The following is a 21,964-nucleotide window of genomic DNA, read 5'->3' as shown; positions in this document are numbered from 1 at the left end:
TTTTGAATTATAGAATTAAAATGTAGCTCAAAGTCTGTCAAGGCTACGCTGCTAACTAGCATGCTAGCTCACTACTGCCCACACACTTTAACACGAGGCTTTATCACTAAACATGGTAGGAACTGGAATCAGTTTCCTCCAGTTTGAATATCCACAATCTTGCATCAAAGTGCATTTTATGTAGATTTACATTTGCTTACATACTTCTAGCATTCGTACAATATTTATATTTTATAGTGAAAACAACGAGAAAAAGAAAATCATGTTAAAATTTGCCCTTTTTTATGGCAGAAAAATCATAAACTAAAGCTTTTGAGTGTTTGCTAAAATATATAGAATGTGTAAAGTTCCCAGCTGGTTCTGTAGTAAATATATCATCCTCTCTGCTTCAGTGAATGACTGGTATCGGCCCTGATATCAGTCTAACCCTAATATAAACCTCCTCCTCCTCCTCCTCCTCTTCTTCTTCTTCTCTCTCTGCGGTTCTTCTTCTCTGCTGTTACATAACAGGCAGGTCGTGTTAGATAATCAGGGATGCTGTGCAGCTCGTCTCATCTGACGACAAAGACGCACACACTCCTGCAGCTCCGATTTTATTCGCAGCTCTAGTTTTCCTTTCCTGCTGCGAGATGACGTCTGATCATTTAGATATTTGGCTTCAAACAAAAATCAAAGATCCAGTTATTAAAAACACCTTTAATTAAGCTTTTTATCTGTCCTGCTGCAGCATGAATGTGATTATTTATTACCACCGTCATGTTTTATAGGATGTAGTGACTGAATGTCCTCCTGATAATCAGATTATACTTCATTTACTCAAGTACAGTTCTGAGGTACTTGTACTTTACTTGAGTATTTCCATGTGATGCTACTTTCTACATTTCAGAGGGAAATATTGTACTTTCTACTCCACTACATTTATTTGACAGCTTTAGTTACTTTTCAGATGAAGATTTGACACAATGGATAATATAACAAGCTTTTAAAATACAACACATTGTTAAAGATGAAACCAGTGGTTTCCAACCTTTTTGTCTTTTGACGTCTTACAAAAAGCAGTGTGTAGTCGGGGTCACATTTCACATGTCTATGAGTTGTTAACAGCTCCACCAAATAGTGATTTTTCCCTCTAAACTTCTCACATGCTTTCATTTCAATAAATGTTCAAATGCTGTTTGAATAAAGAAGTTGATGAAACGAGAAAGTCTGGGAAAGTCTCCTTCATGTTCCAGTTTTACATCATATAATCATCATCATCATCATCACTATGTGGGTTCATTGTCTAAGACGAGGAGGCTCCTTCTTAGTTTTTTGTCATCACTTCTTTTTGCAGACTAAAGGTTAAAAGTATGAAAATGTGATCATGATTAGCATCTACGTGTCCACACAGTTGTTTATTTTTAACCTGAGCTGTGATAAAGAAACAAATATTTCTGATAATGTTATAAAACTGTATGAATCTGCAAAAAAAAAAAAGTTATTAAAATTAGTCAAATCAGTAAATTCTGCAGCACCTTCAGAAGAGAATAAAAAACAACCAACTAGATACAAGAATTACAAGTGAAGAGACAAAGAACAGATGATGAATTGTTTGTTTCTGTAATGCAGCTAAAAAAAAAAAAAAGAAATCTTGCAAAGTGTTTTACAGTTGAGCAAATGTAAAAATATAAAAGGATGTTCTTCCTTTGTTGTGGTTGAACCTTCAGGACTAAATGCATGTTGACAGATCATAAATATTGTAAAACTCAGCTGCTGAACTCACTGAACCTTCATATTCATATTGAGCCTGAAACACATAAACACTAATTACACACATTAAAGGAAAAGCAATAAAGGAAATATTCAGATCTTTAGAAAATGTTCCCTTTCCAGAGTCAGATTGACTTCATATCATCTGGATCTACATTATCTAGTTCATCATTAATGAATTATCAATTAGCAGCAGTGAAGTCCAGTCTGACACGTCCTCCATCCTCCGTCTGCTGGTCCTGGTCTTGAAGAAGGACTCTGGTTGAGGATTATTAAACCGCACACAGAGAACTGATAACTGCAACCGACTGTTACTTTATGTAATAATCCGTTGACTGTTCAGTGTATAATGTGTCAGAAAATACTGAAAAATGAGGTGAAAATATTCAGATGACTTGTTTTGTCTGATCAACAGTCAGATGTTCAGTTTATTATCATAGAAAACTGAAAATATTGCAAATATTCACACGTGTGTCACCGCTGAAGAGTTGGCGAGCAACGCCTCCAAAGACTTGAAGGTGAAGCGTATCACTCCCCGTCATTAGCAGCTGGCCGTCGGTGGTGAGGAGGAGTTGGACGAAGGGCCAGCAGAAGACTGCATAGATGCCATGTTGACCAGATATTTCAGGGCTTGGGCTTCGATCAGACCAGGAGTTCACATTTGTTCTTTTTTATTATTAATATTATAGCAAATGAAGAGTGATTGTTAGACTTTGTGTTGTTATATTTTACCATAACTAGAAAAAAAATGACAGAAAACCCTTTGTATGTTATTGCAGAACGTTTGACTGTGAATTTGTTTGATTGGCTTCAGACTCTGTTATGTTTTATACTGAAAAAAGAAATTGTTAAAACCTTTTTTTTATATAAAAATTGTTTTTGTGGTTATTTCCTTGAAGTTACAATATTTCCTATAATACAAGTTTTTAAGGAGATATATTTTGGACAGCATATTAGGTAACAACAGCTAAATGTGAGATGGTGCTTTTATCCTTTTGACTTACTGTAATATTTTGAACTGCACAATGATAGTGATGTATTAAAAGTTGAATTTTTTACATCAAAAAAAAAATTCACAAGTAAGAAGCTGCTACTAGAGAATTGTTTTGTTCCCAATTCATTTTCTATCAACTGAATAATCAGATGTAATTGGATCTTTATTAACCTACATATACCTGCAGCAGGTGACTCAGACTGAGGAGCTGCTGGTAGAGGTCAGAGGTGAAGTTCAGACTGACACTAACAGTAGTTTTATGGTCCAGGTATCATCGGATAATTCATGATTCATTTGTAATTCAAAAACCAAAAAATGGTAAATCTGTTATTTGTTTCATAACAAAAAACAAAAAACTGTTTTTGGTGTCAGAATCAAATAATTAAAAACCAATCAAACCTGGTCTGTTGTTGGTTTTTGGATTGAACATCCAGCAGGTCTGCGGACATTCAGACAAGTCGATTTTGCGTTTGAAACCAAAAACTGAAGTCACGTGATTTTTTCCTTTTTTCATTTTAAACCAAAAACAAAATCACGTGATCTATTTCTTTTTATTTATTAGACCGCGCAAGTTTGGTTTAGAAATCAAGTATTTTTGTCAGTTTTGTACAATAGCGGAAGCGGCTACATTAGCCTACCCATGATCCTCAGCGACCGTTGCTATGGTGATGATACCCGGACGGGCTGAAAGGTTTGATGGAGTTACATCTGTGAACCAGTTAATGAACCGTCCTCAGTAGAAACTGAAACAATTCACTGTCATCAGCTGATAAAAGAGAGAAAGTTAAGAGGAAGATCAGGAAATGATATGAAAATTGTGGGAAAAGAAACAGATGAGAGTAAAAGAAAGTGGAAACAGGAAAGGAAGAAGAATGTGAAAGGAGAACAGGAGGGAAAGTCAGTCGCAGTTCGACGCTGTTTCCACTAGATGGTGATAAAGTCCAGCTATAAAACATCCTGCATCAGTAGAGACAAAGTCTGAATAACACACTTCCTGTTGTACTGAAACGTGTTTAATCTACAGATGACAATTCAATCTTTTAACTAAAGTGACCTTTTCTCCCTGAACGAACAGTGTTGTTCAGTGTTAACAACATATAACCTGAGTGTGTCACATAATATCATTTACATCACAAATAATAATGTTTAAATAAAGGATTTGCAGCGTCTCCTTTCTTTGTGTGTTGATTCCACGCTGTGAGGTTGAAGTCCAATTTTTGGAAACTCCAGGTTGTGGTGAATCTTGTGATATTTTAACATGTGGGGCGTATTTTCAACCATTTACACCTTTTTTTCCTTTAAGGTGAAGTCAGGTAAAATGGGACAAATAAGGTTTTACATCTTTAGCTCTTTAAATATTAGCAGCCAATCACTAAACATGTTATCACATTGTTGCTACAAATGTCCTTCATATGAAACAATCATTTCGACTGGCCTGAGATAACTAGGATGGGTGGAGCAAAGATTCAACAAATCACTGGTCCCAATAAACCCACAGACTGTAAAAAAATTTTTTTTAAAAATGGACGTGACGTGATTGGTTTATGGACTCCCATTTTAAAGCCTCAAGTTTGGCATTTTGACTCTCGCCATCTTGGATTTTTGGTGCCAGAAGTGATGAGAAGAGGCCATATTTGGACGAGAGGACGGAGCTGATCCTAATGCTAGCGGCTAGCTGCTAGCTTGGTTAGCACGGTGCATTTACAGTCTACGGTTAACTGTGATAATACTAATGCTAATTTTTGCTAAGGAAAAACAGGCTTAAAACCATTAAAACAAAATGTACTTAAAAACTAAACATCCGACTCTTTAGAGGGTCTTTTAATACAACCAAACACTGAACAAGACTTTTTTAGACGACCAAAATTAACTTCCATGAACTGAAAACTCACTGAAATAGTGACAGCTCATGGATGTATTATAAGAGTTGGAAACCAGACTAAAAATGGCGCCCGTTCAGTCCTATAGGAATTGCTCGGCTGGCGCATGCACCAAAAAAAGTTGCTAGCTTCCGGGTTTGCTTCCGCGTTGTGCAGCCCACTGAATATGCACAGTGCAGTTTCCCCCGCTGGCCCCGCCCACGAGTTCCTGCTCAGCCAATAGACTTTACATTGTGATGACGTCATGGATTTTTAAATCACTTTTAAAACCTCCATGGATCAAAACTTCATAATAGAAAGACTCATAACTGACCTTGTTTGCAGTTTAAGGTAAAAATTTAAGGAAAAATTTGCTGCCAGGCTGAGCGGTGGCGCCCTATCCAGCTCTTATTATACATCCATGTTGATAGCTACGCCTATACTCTATGAATCTGGGGTTACACCATGGTTACCTAACCAATGCTGTCGCCATGGTAGCGACTTGTCAATCACAACGTAGCCACGCCCTAAAGCACACGCTGCTTTAGCGTCTATTTTACTCTAAATTGGACCATAATTTATAAAATGAACATTATGATGTATTGAAGAAGATTTGAAACTAGTGATTGATTACTCATTAGGAAAGTGTTTACTGAAGTAATGAGCCAGTGGAGTCGCCCCCTGCTGGCCATTAGAGAAAATGCAAGTTTAAGGCACTTCCGCATTGGCTTCACTTTTCAGACCGGAAGCCAGCCGCCTGACTTCACGCTACCTGCGATGCTTTTATTTTGAAAAACCGTTGACCGGATGAAGCGTCGCTGTTACTTAAATCCTCCCGCTGCTCTTCCATTCATTCATCCGCCCCTCCCGCCGCTCCTTCCCCTCAGTCTGTACCGGCTGCTCGTGCTGCACGCTGCCCGCCGCCCTCACCTCCTCTCCGGCTTAGTGCGCTGGGGAGCCCCCGCTGGTCTGACCGCGTCTGTTGGAGCCTCATCAGGGAGAAGATGTCCCGCAGCTGGCTGTGCGTCTGGTCCTGCTGCTGGCTGAGCCTGAGTGTTTGGACCCGGGCTCTGGAGCTGCAGCAGCTGTTCCAGTTCGGAGAGGAAGCCGGGGACCAGCAGCTGCCCCCCGGCTCGGACTCCACCGCCGAGCTGCCTCTCAGCGGACCCCTGTTCCTCTTCAGCGACACCGTCGACAAAGTTTATGTGAGTAAAACATCCAGCAAGAAGGACGAATTTAAACATCAGGTCCATTCATCAAAGTTCATCAAAGGTTCAGGAACCAGTGTAACAGCAGCAGAAAACATTTAGTTTCCTCACATTAATCAGAACAAACTAAACAGATCAACACGGTTCAATCAGAGCTTCAACAAGGTGAAAACAGTCAATAAAACAACAAATCAAACTTAAAATGACCCGAAATTCAGATGATTTTCACAATGAGTTCATGTAAGACTGCAAATATTGATTGATCGTTTGTCCAGCTAATCATTTAGATTATAAAATGTCCAAAAACATTTTAAAACTCGAATCTTTTTCAAATTTCACTAACTGAAGATAATTTTTTTTCTGCTTAATAACATGAAAAATCATGTTATTTATTGATTCTTCTTACATAAGTAAATTGCTGAAGCAGTTATTAAACACATAACAGTGAAACAGTCTCTTCATTATTAACCTTGTGATTTTAAGGAATATTTAACTCAGTTTTCAGAGTTTTCTGCCTCTCAGTAAAATTAAATTAACTTCTGTCTAACTCACTGAGAGATGTGTTTATATGTATAATATATTGATATTATACAGATATTGTGATATGAGACTAGATATCGTCTATTATAATATTGTGATATTTCATTTTAAGTGTAAATATTTTGTAATAGCATCAATAATCATCTGTTCAATACTGTTACAATATAGATATCGAGGTATTTAGTGTAAAAATATCGTCCAGCCTGATTTTAAGACATTTGTAAGTTTAATGAATCATTATTTATTGATTCTGTCAGTGTGATTGATTGATTGATTGATTGATTGATCTGTTGAGTTAATTGCTCTTTCAATGCGATCTTCACTTTCAATCCCTTTGTTTTCTCTGTTTGTTGACACCTGATGAGCTTTTCATTGATTACATTCAAACCTGTTTCACGTCTCACGTTTTCACTTTTCAATCATCTTCAGCTCTTCAGTCGCTGTAATTACACTTCAACCGACACCTCATCCTCTCTCAGTGTTTACTTATTATTCACTCGATTCATCGTTTAGTCTGTCAAATGTTAAAAAATAGTAAAAATCTCAGAGTTTCAGCAGTGAGTTGGATCGATCGATCTGAGTCGCTTCAGTCTTTGAGCTCTTTGTCTTCTGTGTGTTTGTTGACATCTGATAAGCTTTTCTATTGGATCTTAATCTCTTCAGTACATTTTATAACTGTTTACACTCTCTCTCTCTCTCTCTCTCGCTCTCTCTCTCTCTCTCTCTCGCTCTCTCTCTCTCTCTCTCTCTCGCTCTCTCTCTCTCTCTCTCTCTCTCTCTCTCTCTGCATACGCTACAACGTTGCTAAAGCATATTTACACAAACTTTACAAATTAAAAAACCAATAACAGTACAAGAGAGCGTGGAGAACAATAGCAGCTATGGAAGGTATGTAAGAGAAACATAAGATATAAAACATACAAGAGGTGAATTATTAATGAATGGACATTAATTATTATCCATGTGGAGCTGTGGAGTCTCTCTCAGTCACGTAGATCGAGCAACTCTGGGAATATTTTTATTATTTTGGTCTGTAATACTGTGATGGTTGCAGCGAGTGAAGAAGTGCAGCTTCTTCATCACTTCTGGTTGCAGTTGTGGTTTTGTGGTGATTTTGTGATTAAATGTCAAAGTGCTGGTGGAGTGTGTGTGTGCGTGTGCGTGTGCGTGTGCGTGTGTGTGTGTGTGTGCGTGTGCGTGTGTGTGTCTGTGTATGTGTGTGTGTGTCTGTGCATGTGTGTGTGTGTGTGTGTGTGGACAGACGGAGGTGTTGGATTCTCTGTGAATATGTGGAGCGGCTGGAATGTGAGTCAATTAACACAACCAACACAGATAAGCCTTTCATCAGTGGACACACACACACACACACACACACACACACACACACACACACACACACACACTGAGTGCATTCCTCAGGTCATGTGACAGCTAATCCAGATTGGAGCGTTTACACTCGGTGATGAAACTCATCCAATCCTGTTTCCAACATGTTGAACTTCACCCAGTCAAACTCAACCTCTCTCTCTCTCTCCCCCTCTCTCTCTCTGTCTCTCTATCTTGCTCTCTCTCTCTCTCCCTCTCTCTCTCCCTCTCTCTCTATGTCTCTCTCTCTTGCTCTCTCTCTCTCTCCCTCTCTCTCTCCCTCTCTCTCTATGTCTCTCTCCCTCTCTCTCTCCCTCTCTCTCTATGTCTCTCTATCTTGCTCTCTCTCTCTCTCTCTCTCCCTCTCTCTCTATGTCTCTCTCTCTCTATGTCTCTCTATCTTGCTCTCTTTCTCTCTCTCTCTGTCTCTCTCCCTCTCTCTCTCATATCATATCATATATATAATATTCATAATCATAATAATATTAATGATAGGATCAAAATAGTTGCAGATTAATTTAATAGCGACTAATCGTTGCAGCTCTACATTCGTTATTGATTAGTCTGGGGCAAAATAACCCATCTTCTCATTGAATGAAGTGGTAATTCAGTATGTTTATGAGGCGTTTTGAGCTCATCTTGTATCCTGTTCTGTGCTAAAACATTATATTATTAAACTTATTATAGAATATAGACAACCAGCAGCCGACGGCCGCTAGCTGCTCCAACCGACTCCTGTTCAAAAAGCTAATCTAATATCATTTCTTTCAACGAGTCATCTCAATCTCTACATTCAGACCCTCTAATAAATGTGCTGGTGGTCATTTTGGAAATTATTGCTCTGTTAATAAGATTTGAAGACTTATAGTAGCTGTGATGTCTGCCGTGTGGACGTTGATTGACAGCTGTGATTGACAGTTGACTCACCTGCTGCTCTCCTCGGCTCCGGGACTCGCACTGACTCAGACTGTTGTTGCAAGAGTTTAATGTCACTTAATTTACCCGTTACTTGATACCTGTTAGCATAATTTCCCTAAAGTAGCTAACGTTAGCTCAAATGTGCAGCGCTCGGTGTTTCCGGTAAGCTAGCGTTAGCTTGGGTCCGAGGTAGCGGGGCGTGTTTCCAGAGCGTGAACTTCATATCTGGAACAGAAAAAGATGGTGCCAAATATAAGCTGCAACTCTCTGCTCTTCCAACTGGTTCCAATGAAACCAACGTGTGACGTCACACCTCGTTACGTTAGCTTTGATGTCTGCTGTGTGGACGTTGATTGACAGCTGTGATTGACAGTTGGCTGAAACCAACAGGTGACGTCACACTTCACTACATCCGTCTTTATATACAGTTTAGTCAATTGATCAATTAGTCGAACAACATAATATTACTTGGCAACTATTTTGATAATTTAATAATCGGAAATGCTAAATATCGACTGGTTTCAGCTTTGAAGCTGTTATACGTGACAGTAAACTGAATATCTTTAGATTTTAGACTGTTGGTCGGACAAAACAAGACATTTGAAGATATTATCTTGAGCTTCAAGAAAATTATAACAAGCATTTTTCTCTATTTCCTTAATTTTTTAGACAAAACAATTAATTGATTGATCAATAATGAAAATAATTGTTAGTTCCAGCCCTAAAACTTAATGTCTGCTGTTAATCTTTGGTTTTCACAGCTCAAGAAGTTAAGAATAAAAAAGGAATCAGACGTGTAAAATAAATAAAACCGATGCTTTGTTCAGTGAGGAGAATATTTTCTGGTTTCTTCTTCTTTGAATCATTAAAGTGCTGCTGAATCTTCTCGACACCCTGATACGTTTTTCTTCTTCTTCTCTGTTTCAGTCACTTCACCATTTGTTTTCCAACATCCCCCGCCCCCCCATTAAAACAACACGGTTCAGACCACACAGATCACTCTGACGTCTGTACAGGAAGTAGTCGGGACATCGTGAAGGTCGCCTTCGTCGTGTTTCGTGTTATTTCAGACGCCGCGAGCGAAACTAGTTTTAAATCTGAGCAGTTTGTTGTTGGAGGATAAAGGAGTTAGTTAGTTCACATACAGGACAGGAAACACACGGCTGGTGTTTGTTCTGTTGGTTTTACCTCACAAGAAGAAGAACGAGACGTCTGTTCAACACTTTGGTTCATCGAGATCTCAAGATTACAGCCAAATGTTTCCAACTTTTAGATAATAATAGTTCTGGTACTGATATAAAAATGATAAAGTTTGCAATGAACAATGTAAAATCATTTTCTACAAAACAGTTTTTTCATTTAACAAAAGAAGCCAAAGTCCTGTAAAGGTCTTTGTCTAAATAAAACAGCCAAAAACTTTCAGAATTGAACTTTAAATCTGAGATTATCTGCTGTAAGAATAAATAAATATGATTATGAATCTGACTCAATCTGTAAATATTAATAATTTCTTAAGTTTTCCTGTTGGACACCAGATGTTTCCTCCTTCACTGTAAAGTCACAGTGTTTGAGCTCTGGAGGCTTCAAGTTTCCACGGTTACATACTGGACCACGATTGGCTCCAAACTAGTTGTGATGTCACAAATCCTGCTCGTAGGTTCACGTGTTAAACTGAGATTTAAGTTGAGAAACTTTCCTCCTTCAGCAGATGAATGACAGAGAAGAAGAACAAACATCCAACTGAAGAAGCAAGAAGAAGAAGAAACAGGAAGCTTTAATATGAGCAGATATGTTTCATATTTCTCTCATAATTATTGAATCACGACACCAAGCGTTGGCGTCAAACTGGGTTGTAGTAAATATTTCAGCCTGTAGGGGGCACCAGCAGGACATATGACTGAATACTGTGAACAGATGCCTCCAAAAAAAACGATTTATCGAGTATGACGACGACGCTTCGACCGTCGTTGTTCTGGGTTTAATCTTAGTTTATTATATTTATTTGTCAGGGAGCGTCTACAGAAGAAAACGTTCATCTCACACGAGGAGAAGAGACGTGTTGAACCAGGTTTAGCTACGAGCTAATTTCCATCTGCAGGAAGGTCGACACAAACATTAAAACGATTAATATGTTTAACACAAATACAGGTTGAAAAAACAATAAATACACATAGATGCCTCCCAACCAACCTACCTACCTCAGGTAAATTAATTCCTAACTGGTCATTTATTGGTAATAATCTGATCTAGACGTATGTTTGAAGTGTCACTGGGAGGTTTTCAGAGTGTTTGACTCTCCTCTGCTGGGTTTTCCCGCGGTGTGAAGCTCTAATTGGTCGCTGTGAGTCTCTAAAGGACCTGCCCCCCTCTTTTAAGTGTCTCTAACCCCCCTTCAACCCCCCTCAAACCCACTGACATCCTGTTGGTCTGTGGTTCCCCAGTAATTATCAGCCCCGCAGTGACACACCGAGAGCTTCCTCCTACAGTTTAAGCAACATCAGGATTGAAAACTCTGCAGATTCGACTGTAAAAAAAAAACAACATAAAATTTCCTGGCTCCGCTCCAGTTTGTGTTCCTGGTTTTCCGCTTGTCGGTTCGCTCCTCGACAGGAAGCCGGAGCGTCCTTGCAGAGATGGCACATCTGGAATGTATAGATGCCGAGACATCTGTCCTCCTAAAACCAGATGGCAGCGCTCAGGGTGTTTCCTCCCCTCCGCTGGTTCTCACACTGATAATGATGATCTCAGGAGTCGGACATGTGTGATGTCAGCGGCGTCCTGGCAAGTTTCCACCGAGGAGCACACATGTGATCTCACTCAAACAGTACACGCATTATTACATGTTGAACGAGGTCTTTAACAGCTGGAAGAATCACAGATATGCAGCAGAGAAGGAGTTTGCCGACATGTTGGAATCACAAAACTTCAACAGTCCTTTTATAGATTCATTTACTTCAGTTTCTCTGAAAATCAACTTGCAGAGACTTGAAACCTGCTGCAACAATCAGTCAATTAATCAATCAACAGAAGATTTATAGGCAACTATTTTAATAACTTTTATTACTGATATAACAGTAGGAAACTGAATGGATTCCTGAAGGACGTCGACATGTTTTTATCTCTGTTTCAGGCCTCCGTTCTGACTGAAGTACTCAAAGACTCGTTTTAAAAATCAATAAAGTTGGCTGGATTTACTGCAACAATTAGCTGATTAATTGATTAGTCAATCGACACAAAACTGGCAACTATTTTGATAACTAATTCATTGTTTTTGTCATTTTTTTTAAGCAAAAACTCCTAAAATTTGTTGCAGCCCTAGTTGAACGTTGCTAGCTAAGCTCGTTCCCAACAACGTTATTGTGAATAAAGTTAATTCAAATTCAAACTCAACATGCTTTCTGGCCAAGACTTAGATGAGTAAATGGATCGTTCACTGTTTTATTGTTTTATTATGGAGTTATGTGTGTCGGACTATTTCTTAGCTGGGACCAGTAACTTCCTGGAGTCTCCGCTGGTTGCCTGGCAACTGCTCAGAGCCGTCACCTTTTTTCATTTTTAAACTTTGGTTTTGGAATCGATGAAACAAACGAAATCCGAGATGTTGATCAGTGAGTTTTAGAGATGCTTTTAGGTGGATTTTGTTGCCTCTGGATGAGCCCGTCTTTATGCTAAGCTAAGCTAAGCTAAGCTAACTGGCTGCTGCCTGTACCTTCACATTTAGCTACAGACATGAGAGAGGAATCAATCTGAACGTTTAACTCGACAGAAAGCACATAAGTTTAGTTCCCAAAATGTCAAAGGATCTGAAAGTTTCTTCCACCACTTTGTATCTTTGCTGCTGTTTATTTTCTCGATAATTGAGTAATTGTTTGGTCTGTAAAACACCAGAAAACGGTGAAAGATTCACGACATCTAGAGCATAGGGTGACTTTAATACATGTGTTGATTTGTCTGATAAACAAAGCAACAAATTCTCACATTTAAGAACCTGTAACCTGGAAATCTTAAATAAATTAATCGATTATCAAAATAGTTGCAGATGAATTTTTTGTCTGTTAACCAATTGATTAATCGACTAATCGATGCAGCTGTAAATGTAAGTGATGGTGCTCATGGTGTTTGCAGTGATAACATTACTTTACTTATCATTTGTCTTTTTATAGAAGCTGATAAAGTGTTTTTTTTTTAAATTCTTTGCAGTTTGGATGAAGACAAAGCTTCACCTGAGCCTGTTAGCAGCTTCTGTCTCTTTGTTGCAGGTTTGTTAATGTCGTTAGCCGTTAGCTCAGACAAAAGATCTCCTGTCTGCTGGAGTGTCTTCAGCTCCGCAGGCGTCTTTCTCTAAAGTCAGATACCTGCTGGGAGACCTCGGCCTTTCACCCACATGCTGCTGTCATTCATGCGTTCCTTTTGTAGGAAGTGTCTGCGGGGCGGGAGGCGGGAGGGAGGCCGACGGCGGTCAAAAACTCCCCCGAAGGGGACGCCCGCTGAAAACCCCTCCAGGTTTTTACAAAGGCAGTCAAGCAAGACATTTTTTTCTTCTTTCCTCTCATCTTCCAGCATCATCTCAGGCTCACGGACAGATTTCTTTCATCTGTCTTCTCACTGCTGACACTCTGACCTTTGAACTCTTTGCTGCTGGTTGCTTGTAAAGATTTACGATCTACCTGCTTCTTCTCTACTCAGGCGGATCCTTTCCTTCCTGTTTAGAGTCGGATCATGTTATATATGGACTTCATGTCTTCAAGTCATGAAGGCTGTGCTGTGTGAACAGTTTGTCAAATATTACTGATCATTATTGATCATTTTACACAAACTGCAGCTATGAAAGAGAAATGTGGGGCTCGTTTTTGGTCGCAAACTGCAATTTTACCATTGAGCACTATAGGAGCGCGTTTTTCCCTGTTCTGTATTCAAATTTCTTAAAATGATATCCTCAGTGTTGCTTTATGTGTATATTCTGATCAGTTTTACTTACTTTACCAGTTTTAATTATGTCAAAGATGTCAGAGTTGTAGAGAAAACGCAAACGTTGTTGCATTTGGGAATAAAACATGGCTCCATAGTTTCTGACTTCATCCAGATTTGACAGATCGATTCATCTGCTGAATTTTTTTTTTCCGATTGATCATTTTGTTCATAAAATGTCACAAAAAAGTGAAAAATGATTTCTCTTCATATGTCTTTTACTGTCCAACATCTTTAAACCCCAAAATATTCACTTTCACAGAAGAAGAAAATCATACAATCCTCACATTTAAAAAATATTAAAACCATTATTAGATTATCAAAATATCAAATAAAAAACTTACAAATAAAAAAAAAAAAAGTTGTTAATTAATTTTCTGTTGCTAAACTTATCAATTAATTGACTCAGTAGTGTAACGTTTAGCTTCCACCTGCCGTTAGTGGAGCTCGTTAAGCTCGATGGTTGGATGCACCCTGGGAGTTGTAGTTAACTTTGACGTTTTTATGTCCATGGTCTTGTAGCGATGACTTTTTTTCTATCAAAGAACCAGATGTTTTCTAACACAGTTGTTCATCTTTTGTTCTGATGATTCAACCAGCAGAGATTCACGTTGATTTAAGAGAACTGTGAGACATTAATGATGTAAATGACTTTTAATAAACTGAAACCGAAGCGGAGGCGTCCTGACCTCTTTGTTGACAGTTGAGCTCAGAAATAGAGAATGTCTTCTTGCAGTTTTTTGCTGGTTTAAGTGATAAGAATGTAAGAAATAAACTTTCTTAAACATAAAATGATGAAAATTGAATGAATTAGTTGTAGTATGAAGAATTTTATTGCTGGATGGACACGTTTCATCAGGTTCAACCAGAACATCTGTTTTATCCATGAACTTTCTGTCCATCATTAACAAATGTAGTCGTGATCTTTAAGTTCCAAAAAATAATAATAAAGATAATATTAAATTTGATTTTAAGCACCTTTCATGTAACTAGAGGACACTTAACATACAGAAAACAAGCAGAAAAAACTACATTAATGAAAAAGCTCTGCTATAAAACAGTTGAAAAAATAAGAATTTACAGTGAAATGTGTGTAAAATGTATCTTAGGAATAAATATCTTCATGTTGTATAATTCTGCAGGTTTGTCCTTTAGTTTCTAATATTATCTTCCCGTCTTACATCTGGACTGATGCAGCTGTAATAATCTGCAGTGATGCAGGTTTTTAATGTTTGACTCAATGATACTTGAAAGAACTGCTGAAACAAGAAAATACCAAAGTGACGCAGTTATATGATTAAAATTTTTTTTAAAAATTTAAAAAATGTGAAGCTACTTGAAGAGAAATTTAACAAAAACACATTTAATGTCTCAAGTTTAAAGATGTTTGGCTCTGAGGTTGGTATTTAGATGAATTGTTAAAGCAGACATCAAAGTTTTAGGGGTTAAGACGCCTCTACAGGATCTTAAAGGAGGCGACTGACTCCTCAGTTAGTGTCAGCAGATTAAAGAACTTTGTGAAACAGTTTCTATAGATAGATGTTGTCACTTACATATGAACAGCTGTTTTTTCTCTCCACCTGGTTGACAGTGGAGAGCACACGGTGAGATACAAGCTCTGTTAGATATACAGTTTATGTCTGGAGCTGCTGATGCGTTCAAGGCCATGAGCCCAAACATCAGTATGGAAGATAACTCGTCCAGCTGTCCTTCACCCGCAGCAGCCGTAACATTTCTCACAAACATGTTTATATTTAGGGACCGAGCCCAAAAGGCAGAGGACCCTATTGTTTTTCGTGTGTTTGTTTCTTTCTTTATTATTACGCCACTTCAGACCTAAATTTGACCCCCTAAACATGCTCAAAAACTCACCAAATTTGGCACGCACATCAGGTCTGGTGAAAAACTTGATAAGATGTAAAAATTAATCCCTAAAGTGCCAAAATGTGCTCTCTAGCGCCACCTATGTAACTAAAATGGCCGCCACGGCCTGTAGGAATGTCGTAGAGAGATCAAACCAAAACTCAATTATTCGTCTCATCAAGACCTATAAATCATACACTGACACCCCTGACCTAAATCCAACAGGAAGTCCAAAATTAGCCTTTCAAAATAAGACTTTGCTCCAATTTTGGACCCCGAACAAATGCTATCTCCTCCGAGGGTGTTAATGGTATCAGCTGCAAACTTTGATAGGTGGCTACATTTATTTTGACTACATTTAATTCATTTTTGTGAAGAAAACAAGTACATTTGTGGATTATTTTAGAAGTTTACGTCTTACTTTATGTAGAAAAATCAATACTTTAGAGAAAGCAACTTTCCAAATATAGAAAACGCATTGAAATACAGAAACGCTGCTGACATTAAAGGGGTGAACACGCCTAGACTCCACTGTTTTAATTATTTTTGGCGTTCTGTGCCTTTATGAGAGACTGATAGTGGTGAGATGAGAGGAACCTCATCCGAGGGGGGGGGGGGGGGGGGGTTGAGCCCACCTGGACTAATCCTCTGAGACGGTTTCTTGGTTTGCTTTTGTTTTGTCTATTTGCATTTGTTTTCTACTAAGTCCCAGAGCTCTCAGGGCCACCGTAGCTTATTGTATTTTATCACTTCATCTGTAACATCAAACAGATTGAACTCTATCAGTCTGCAGCCTCCAGCGTCGTGTCTCGCCGTGTGTGTTTTTGTGTGTGTTTGCATTGAGAAGAAGATGTTCTGGGCGTCGTCTGATGTTTCTGCATCACATTCATCCTTTCACATGAATGAGATCAGGATCACCTTATCTGCTTGTTTGTACTCATCTTCTAACAGGACACGAAATCCTCCGCTGTTAAACAAACGATAACAAATGACGGTTTTGTGCCTCTTTGGTGTTTTTCTGTCCTTCACATCTTCATGTTTTATTATATTTAGTAAGAAATGATGAACTGTTCACACTCACATATTTGATCTTTATTTGTGCGTAGAAACAAATTTATTCAGACTTTTCTCAGATTCACAAAGCCAGAATCCACACCTGGCAGCACCTCGTTATCACCTGCTGTGAGGTCATCAACACCCCGCTGCTCTGAGAGATACGACTGACACTTCTGTTACCACAATAAAATACAGATTCATTAATGTGTTTCACACTGGTGGAAAGTTACTAAGTACATTTACTCAAGTACAGTTTAGAGGTACTTGTACTTTACTTGAGTATTTCCATGTGATGCTACTTTCTACATTTCAGAGGGAAATATTGTACTTTCTACTCCACTACATTTATTTGACAGCTTTAGTTACTTTTCAGATGAAGATTTGACACAATGGATAATATAACAAGCTTTTAAAATACAACACATTGTTAAAGATGAAACCAGTGGTTTCCAACCTTTTTGTCTTTTGACGTCTTACAAAAAGCAGTGTGTAGTCGGGGTCACATTTCACAGGTCTATGAGTTGTTAACAGCTCCTTGGTGGAGCTGTTAACAACTCATCATCTCACGACCCCTCAGATTTATCTGCTGACCCTTTGGAGGGGCCCGACCCCTAGGTTGGGAACCACTGGACTAAACTAGCTAACTGTATATAAAGTAGTGTAAACTAGCTCCACCTCCAGCAGCTACAACAGTAACATGCTGCTCTAACACTGATGCTTCACTATTAATAATCTAATGATGTCATATATAATAATATATCAGTCAGAGGCACCAAACCACTACTTTTACTGCAATACTTTAACTACATCAAGCTCATAATACTTATGTACTTTTACTGCAATACTTTAACTACATCAAGCTCATCAAGTTATCAGATTTTCTCTCAGAGAAACTTTATTTTCCATCTCTTATTTTCTAATGCAGTTGTGAACTTTTAATTGTATTTTAGGAGGATAACTAGAGAGAGAAACAAGGATTACAGTGTCCGTATTGTGGAGGTGAAGAATAATCATCCGAACTGTCACTGAGACATAAACTGAAGCTGTTTTGTGTAAATCTTCCTGCTTTGCCGGAGAGAATACACTTCATGGTTACATTTCATGGTGTTCTGGGCTCAAACAGTAACTGTGGCATTTGTTCCCATTCAGTGTGAGGCGGATTTCAGTTAATGAGGTTAAAAAGATCCCTTTCTTCGGCCTGAATGGGGAAGTTACTGTATGGAATTCCTGTGGGCTGACAAAGCGAGCAGAGCTGCAAGAGGGAGGTCGAGCCGGAGGAGAGTCCAGGACCTGAACGTTTAATTGGTCGTCCTTCTGCGGCTCTGTGGCTTTGTTCCAGTCTGTAAAACATGACAAAACCAGCTGACCTGCTCAGTCTCACTCAAACGCAAGCTTTTTTAAAAACAAATAAATCACATCTATGTGTTCTTCGTCTCCTTCGCTGTTTCCTGGTCACAGCTGCCGACACCCGTTCACAGGCCCCTCAGAAATGTTCCCAGCTGGTCAATAATCCTCTTTGTGGAGGCACATTTCAACCACCACAATAAAACCACCATCAAGTGTTTCTTTTGTCATTATCAAGTGTTTTTCCTCATAATTATCAGAGTGTGACAAAGTCTGTTAAGCTTAGGAGAGAGTCATCATTAAAAGATAAAAATGCATAACTATCACATAGTTTCTTATAATTATGAGAAGGTATCACTATGGAATAATATCTCATCATGTTCAGAAAGATTCTTATAATTATGAGGATACTATAATGAGATATTAGGTAAAAAACAATTATGAGATATCAAGTCATCAATTATAAGACATCATAATTACGACACAGTAATTCATAACTATGAAAGGTTTCTCATGATTGAGATATGAAGTAAACTTATTAGATCTGACCTTGTAATTATGAAATGGTTTCTAATAGAAATTACTCAGAACAATGCAAAACTAAGACTTAATGGTATAATATGTAATTATTCCACATTAAAATGTCTAAATACAACTAGACCTATGTTATATATGTTGTTGAGTTGTGTACTTACATTATCCCAAATGTTTCCAACAAGTTTCAAACCCAGAGAAATCTGTAATTTAATCAAAGTAATGGGCTTCCATACAAACATGTACAGTACGTGATCCACTGGGAGTTTAGTTTTGAAGTCTGATAGAAGTGATCCTTCACTAAAAAATAAACCCAATCTGTCTCCTGTTCCAGATAAACACTAACGGATTTGTGGCTGCTGCTGAGCCTACAGCTGAGGGGGAGTACCTGGGGAAGATGCCCTCCAGTTTCAAAATGATGGCGGCGCTCCTGGGAGACCTGGACACCAGTGACGGGCAGGGAAAGGTCTACTTCAGGGAGGACAGCAGCCCGGCTGTACTGAGTCGAGCCGCCGAGCACGTCAGGCGAGCTTTCCCCAGAGACGACGGAGTGGAGCCCACCAGCACCTTAATCGTCACCTGGGTGAACATGGCCGCCAAGGGGACCTCTGGTCGCGGGGACGGACTGAACACTAAGGTGAGGGACAGAATAAGGAGCCTGACAGACACATTAGCATTAGCATTAGCATCAGTAATATTATCGGATGATTTAGCTCATCAAATCTATATTGGTATTTATTACGTAGTTTATCAATCACAAAGTGTTGAAAAGTTTATTTTTCATTGTTAAATGTCTCAGCTCAGTACATACTTCAGTTCTTTTGAGAACGTTCTCTGTTTAGCATCTTCAGGGTACGCTAACCCCATTGTTGCTAACTTGGGAGCAAAACCCCTTCACTTTTCCAGCAGTTGGGGAAACAACAGACAAGACTTTTCTTTGTCTTGAGAAGCTGCAGCATTTATTAACTGACACGCTGTCGTCTGTACTGTACATTTACTGCCATGTTGACAACTTACTGCTAACCTCTTCCTCTACTCCGCTCGCATTCCCGTCACTTTTCTGCCACTCGCACTTGCTCAACCGCTCACTCACACGCTATGCACACACATTACGCTTTACTTTACTCCTTAAAAAGAGCTATGCTAGTTTCCTAGGCAACAACACAGAGGTTGACTCATGTTTCATTTGGTGTAATTTTTGGAAATAAAATATTTTTTTGCCGTACAATTATTGGAGAAACCCTGGTTAAGGCGGAACTAGTCCAAGGGGAGAGATTTGTATTTTTTCCTCAAAGAAAAGTGTTTTATCTTTTAATAGATTTACTTTTGTTTGTGACAGCATGTCCAACAGCAGCTAAAAAAGCAAAGAATTCAAGGAAATGCTGCAGAAATCTTGAGTTTCTCAGTGTGCATGTACGCAAATACACAAAAATAAGTTAAAGTACAGTTTATACAATACAGTATCATATGTTTCCTTTTTTTTTTTTTGGATGCCTGAACAATGGTGAGAGGGTCCTAATGGATGCAGATCGTTTTGGTGGTCATGCTACTATGTCCATTTCCTGTAGCTTAAGCCTCAGGGCTTTTTTTTGCAGTCTGACCCTGAGCTATTACCTGTTCACTGTCTCCACACAGACTTTTCCAGCTGTTCAATAATCCTCCTAAACATGTGCAGTCAGTGAGAACTCCCGTATGATTTTCTGTCTGCTGCTTGCCAGATTCTGTTCAATAACGTCCTTCAGGATCAGAACACAGCTGGTCTTCATTCTGGTTTTATTAATAATGTGAATACCTGGTTCCAACACTAGTGTCACAGCAAAAGGGGTGAGGTAGGTGGAGTTGGAAGCTGGTGACATAGTAACTATTTGTGGGGCTAGCTGGCAATCTAACAGGTAATATGGTGGTGCTAGCCAGTCACTGTAGCCTGCCAAGGTAGCTGGCTTGCTAATTAACAGTTAGAAAGCTCCCCAGTTCAGTCACTAACTGGACAAAAATGGTGTTTTTCCATTACTGGGATTTACTGTCTCGTAACCGAAACTCTAGCTGTTGTTCTGGGTTTTGCGCTTGTCTCCACTGTTCTCCATCCGCTCTGGAGACAAGTTCAAGAGCTGAATTTTGGCATCCGTCAGCAGGTGGTACTAAATTGAGTTCCAGGTTCTTGCAGGGGTGAGGATGCTCACAGGGCTGTCGCTCGTGATTGATCAAGCAGATGTCTTGTCACAGCGAACACAACAATGTAGCAATTACAATTATTACAATTATTTTTAAACTTTATAACGAAATACAATGAAGAACACATGGACAAATGACGACATCTATCCCAGTATTGACTCTTTAATGATACACTTTACATCCGAAGCATGTCGCCTTCTGATACTTCCCAGTTTGTAAAATACAGTGGAAAAGCAAGGCACAACCAACCACGTTTACCCTACGAGTTCTCAAAGGTTCAGGTTATGGGTAAGACCATGGTGCATCACATTTGTGGAGCAGTTTCTACTCTGGCAGCACAAGGTTATATAAAATAGGTTTGCAGTTAGTCAACAGTGCAAATTTCACAAGTTCACCAGATTTTTCCCATGCATCAACATTTTGCAGATTTACTTGCCTCCACTAGTGATCCACCCACTGCATTGATTCCAATTATATTAACTGATTTAGCTCCTACAGTATCACTGTAAATAACTACCAGCCAGGGCAGAAAGTAAGTTGAACTGTGTCCCCAAGGACCAAAACTAAGAATTGCTGTTCAACATCTCCCTTTGTCCTTTCAGAGAAACACTTTTCAGCTGGTTGTGGCCTCCATGGTCTCATCCTCCTACGCCATCCTCTTGTACCCCAAAGACAGCCTTAAGTTCCTCTCCACTTCAATTGGGGGCGAGAGTAAGCTCCTAGAGGCTGGCTTCAATGAAGGCCTTGTGAAGGGCTGGTGGCGGTACAGCCAGGGGACGTACTTCCGCAGCACCACAGATGAAGAGACCTCCGTCAGGGAACTTACCGAGTACGAATCTGATTTCATGGGTTGATAATTTGTAATGTTTGTTTTGTGCTTGAAAATATAAGATACTTAAAAGCGATATACATTTGACATCTTTTACAAAGATTTGAAAGATTTGAACACAATTAATTTACAGATATGTTGAGTGCAGTGGAAGTTTTACATGCAGAAACAATTAAGTGGATAAGAGGAAAACTCAATTTGTTGGCCTGTGATTTGAAAACCTTAAGTTCATAAGCCAATATCAACTTAGACTAGAGAGAAGTTGTTTTTATACAACCCAACACCAGAGTACTTCCTAATGACAATATAATATATAATGACAATTTACAGTGTTGGACAAAATTGCCTCCAGATCTCTTTGAGCTTGATGAGATCAGTCTTTGAACCAACAACTAGGAAATGCTTTGTTACAGATCCAAAAAACAAGAAATTACCATTAAAGACTCCAAACAGATTGGACAATACATATTCTGAAGCCAAACAGCTGCAGCACATCTAAAAATTGATATTTATATCAGTAAGTCATTGTTTTGTACACCCATCTCTGTGTTTGTAGCTTTTGAAA

The 21,964-nt window shown here is 38.9% G+C and overlaps 1 protein-coding gene across 1 annotated transcript in view; it reads left to right on the top strand.

Moving 5' to 3' along the window:
- The first annotated feature begins 5,429 nt into the window (after nucleotides 1–5,429).
- Nucleotides 5,430–21,964, top strand: part of LOC137180369 (nidogen-1-like) — a 41,620-nt gene continuing 25,085 nt past the window's right edge. Inside the window, exons 1-3 of the mRNA XM_067585695.1 lie at nucleotides 5,430–5,807; nucleotides 18,733–19,035; nucleotides 21,173–21,399. Of these exons, the coding sequence (XP_067441796.1) occupies nucleotides 5,607–5,807; nucleotides 18,733–19,035; nucleotides 21,173–21,399 (731 nt within the window). The 5' untranslated portion in view covers nucleotides 5,430–5,606. The remainder of the gene's footprint in view (nucleotides 5,808–18,732; nucleotides 19,036–21,172; nucleotides 21,400–21,964) is intronic.

Source organism: Thunnus thynnus, chromosome 3, assembly GCF_963924715.1.
Source record: "Thunnus thynnus chromosome 3, fThuThy2.1, whole genome shotgun sequence".
Classification (NCBI taxonomy): Eukaryota; Metazoa; Chordata; class Actinopteri; order Scombriformes; family Scombridae; genus Thunnus; species Thunnus thynnus.
The sequence above is the reverse complement of the archived record's forward strand: the minus strand, read 5'-3'. Positions and strand labels throughout refer to the sequence as shown.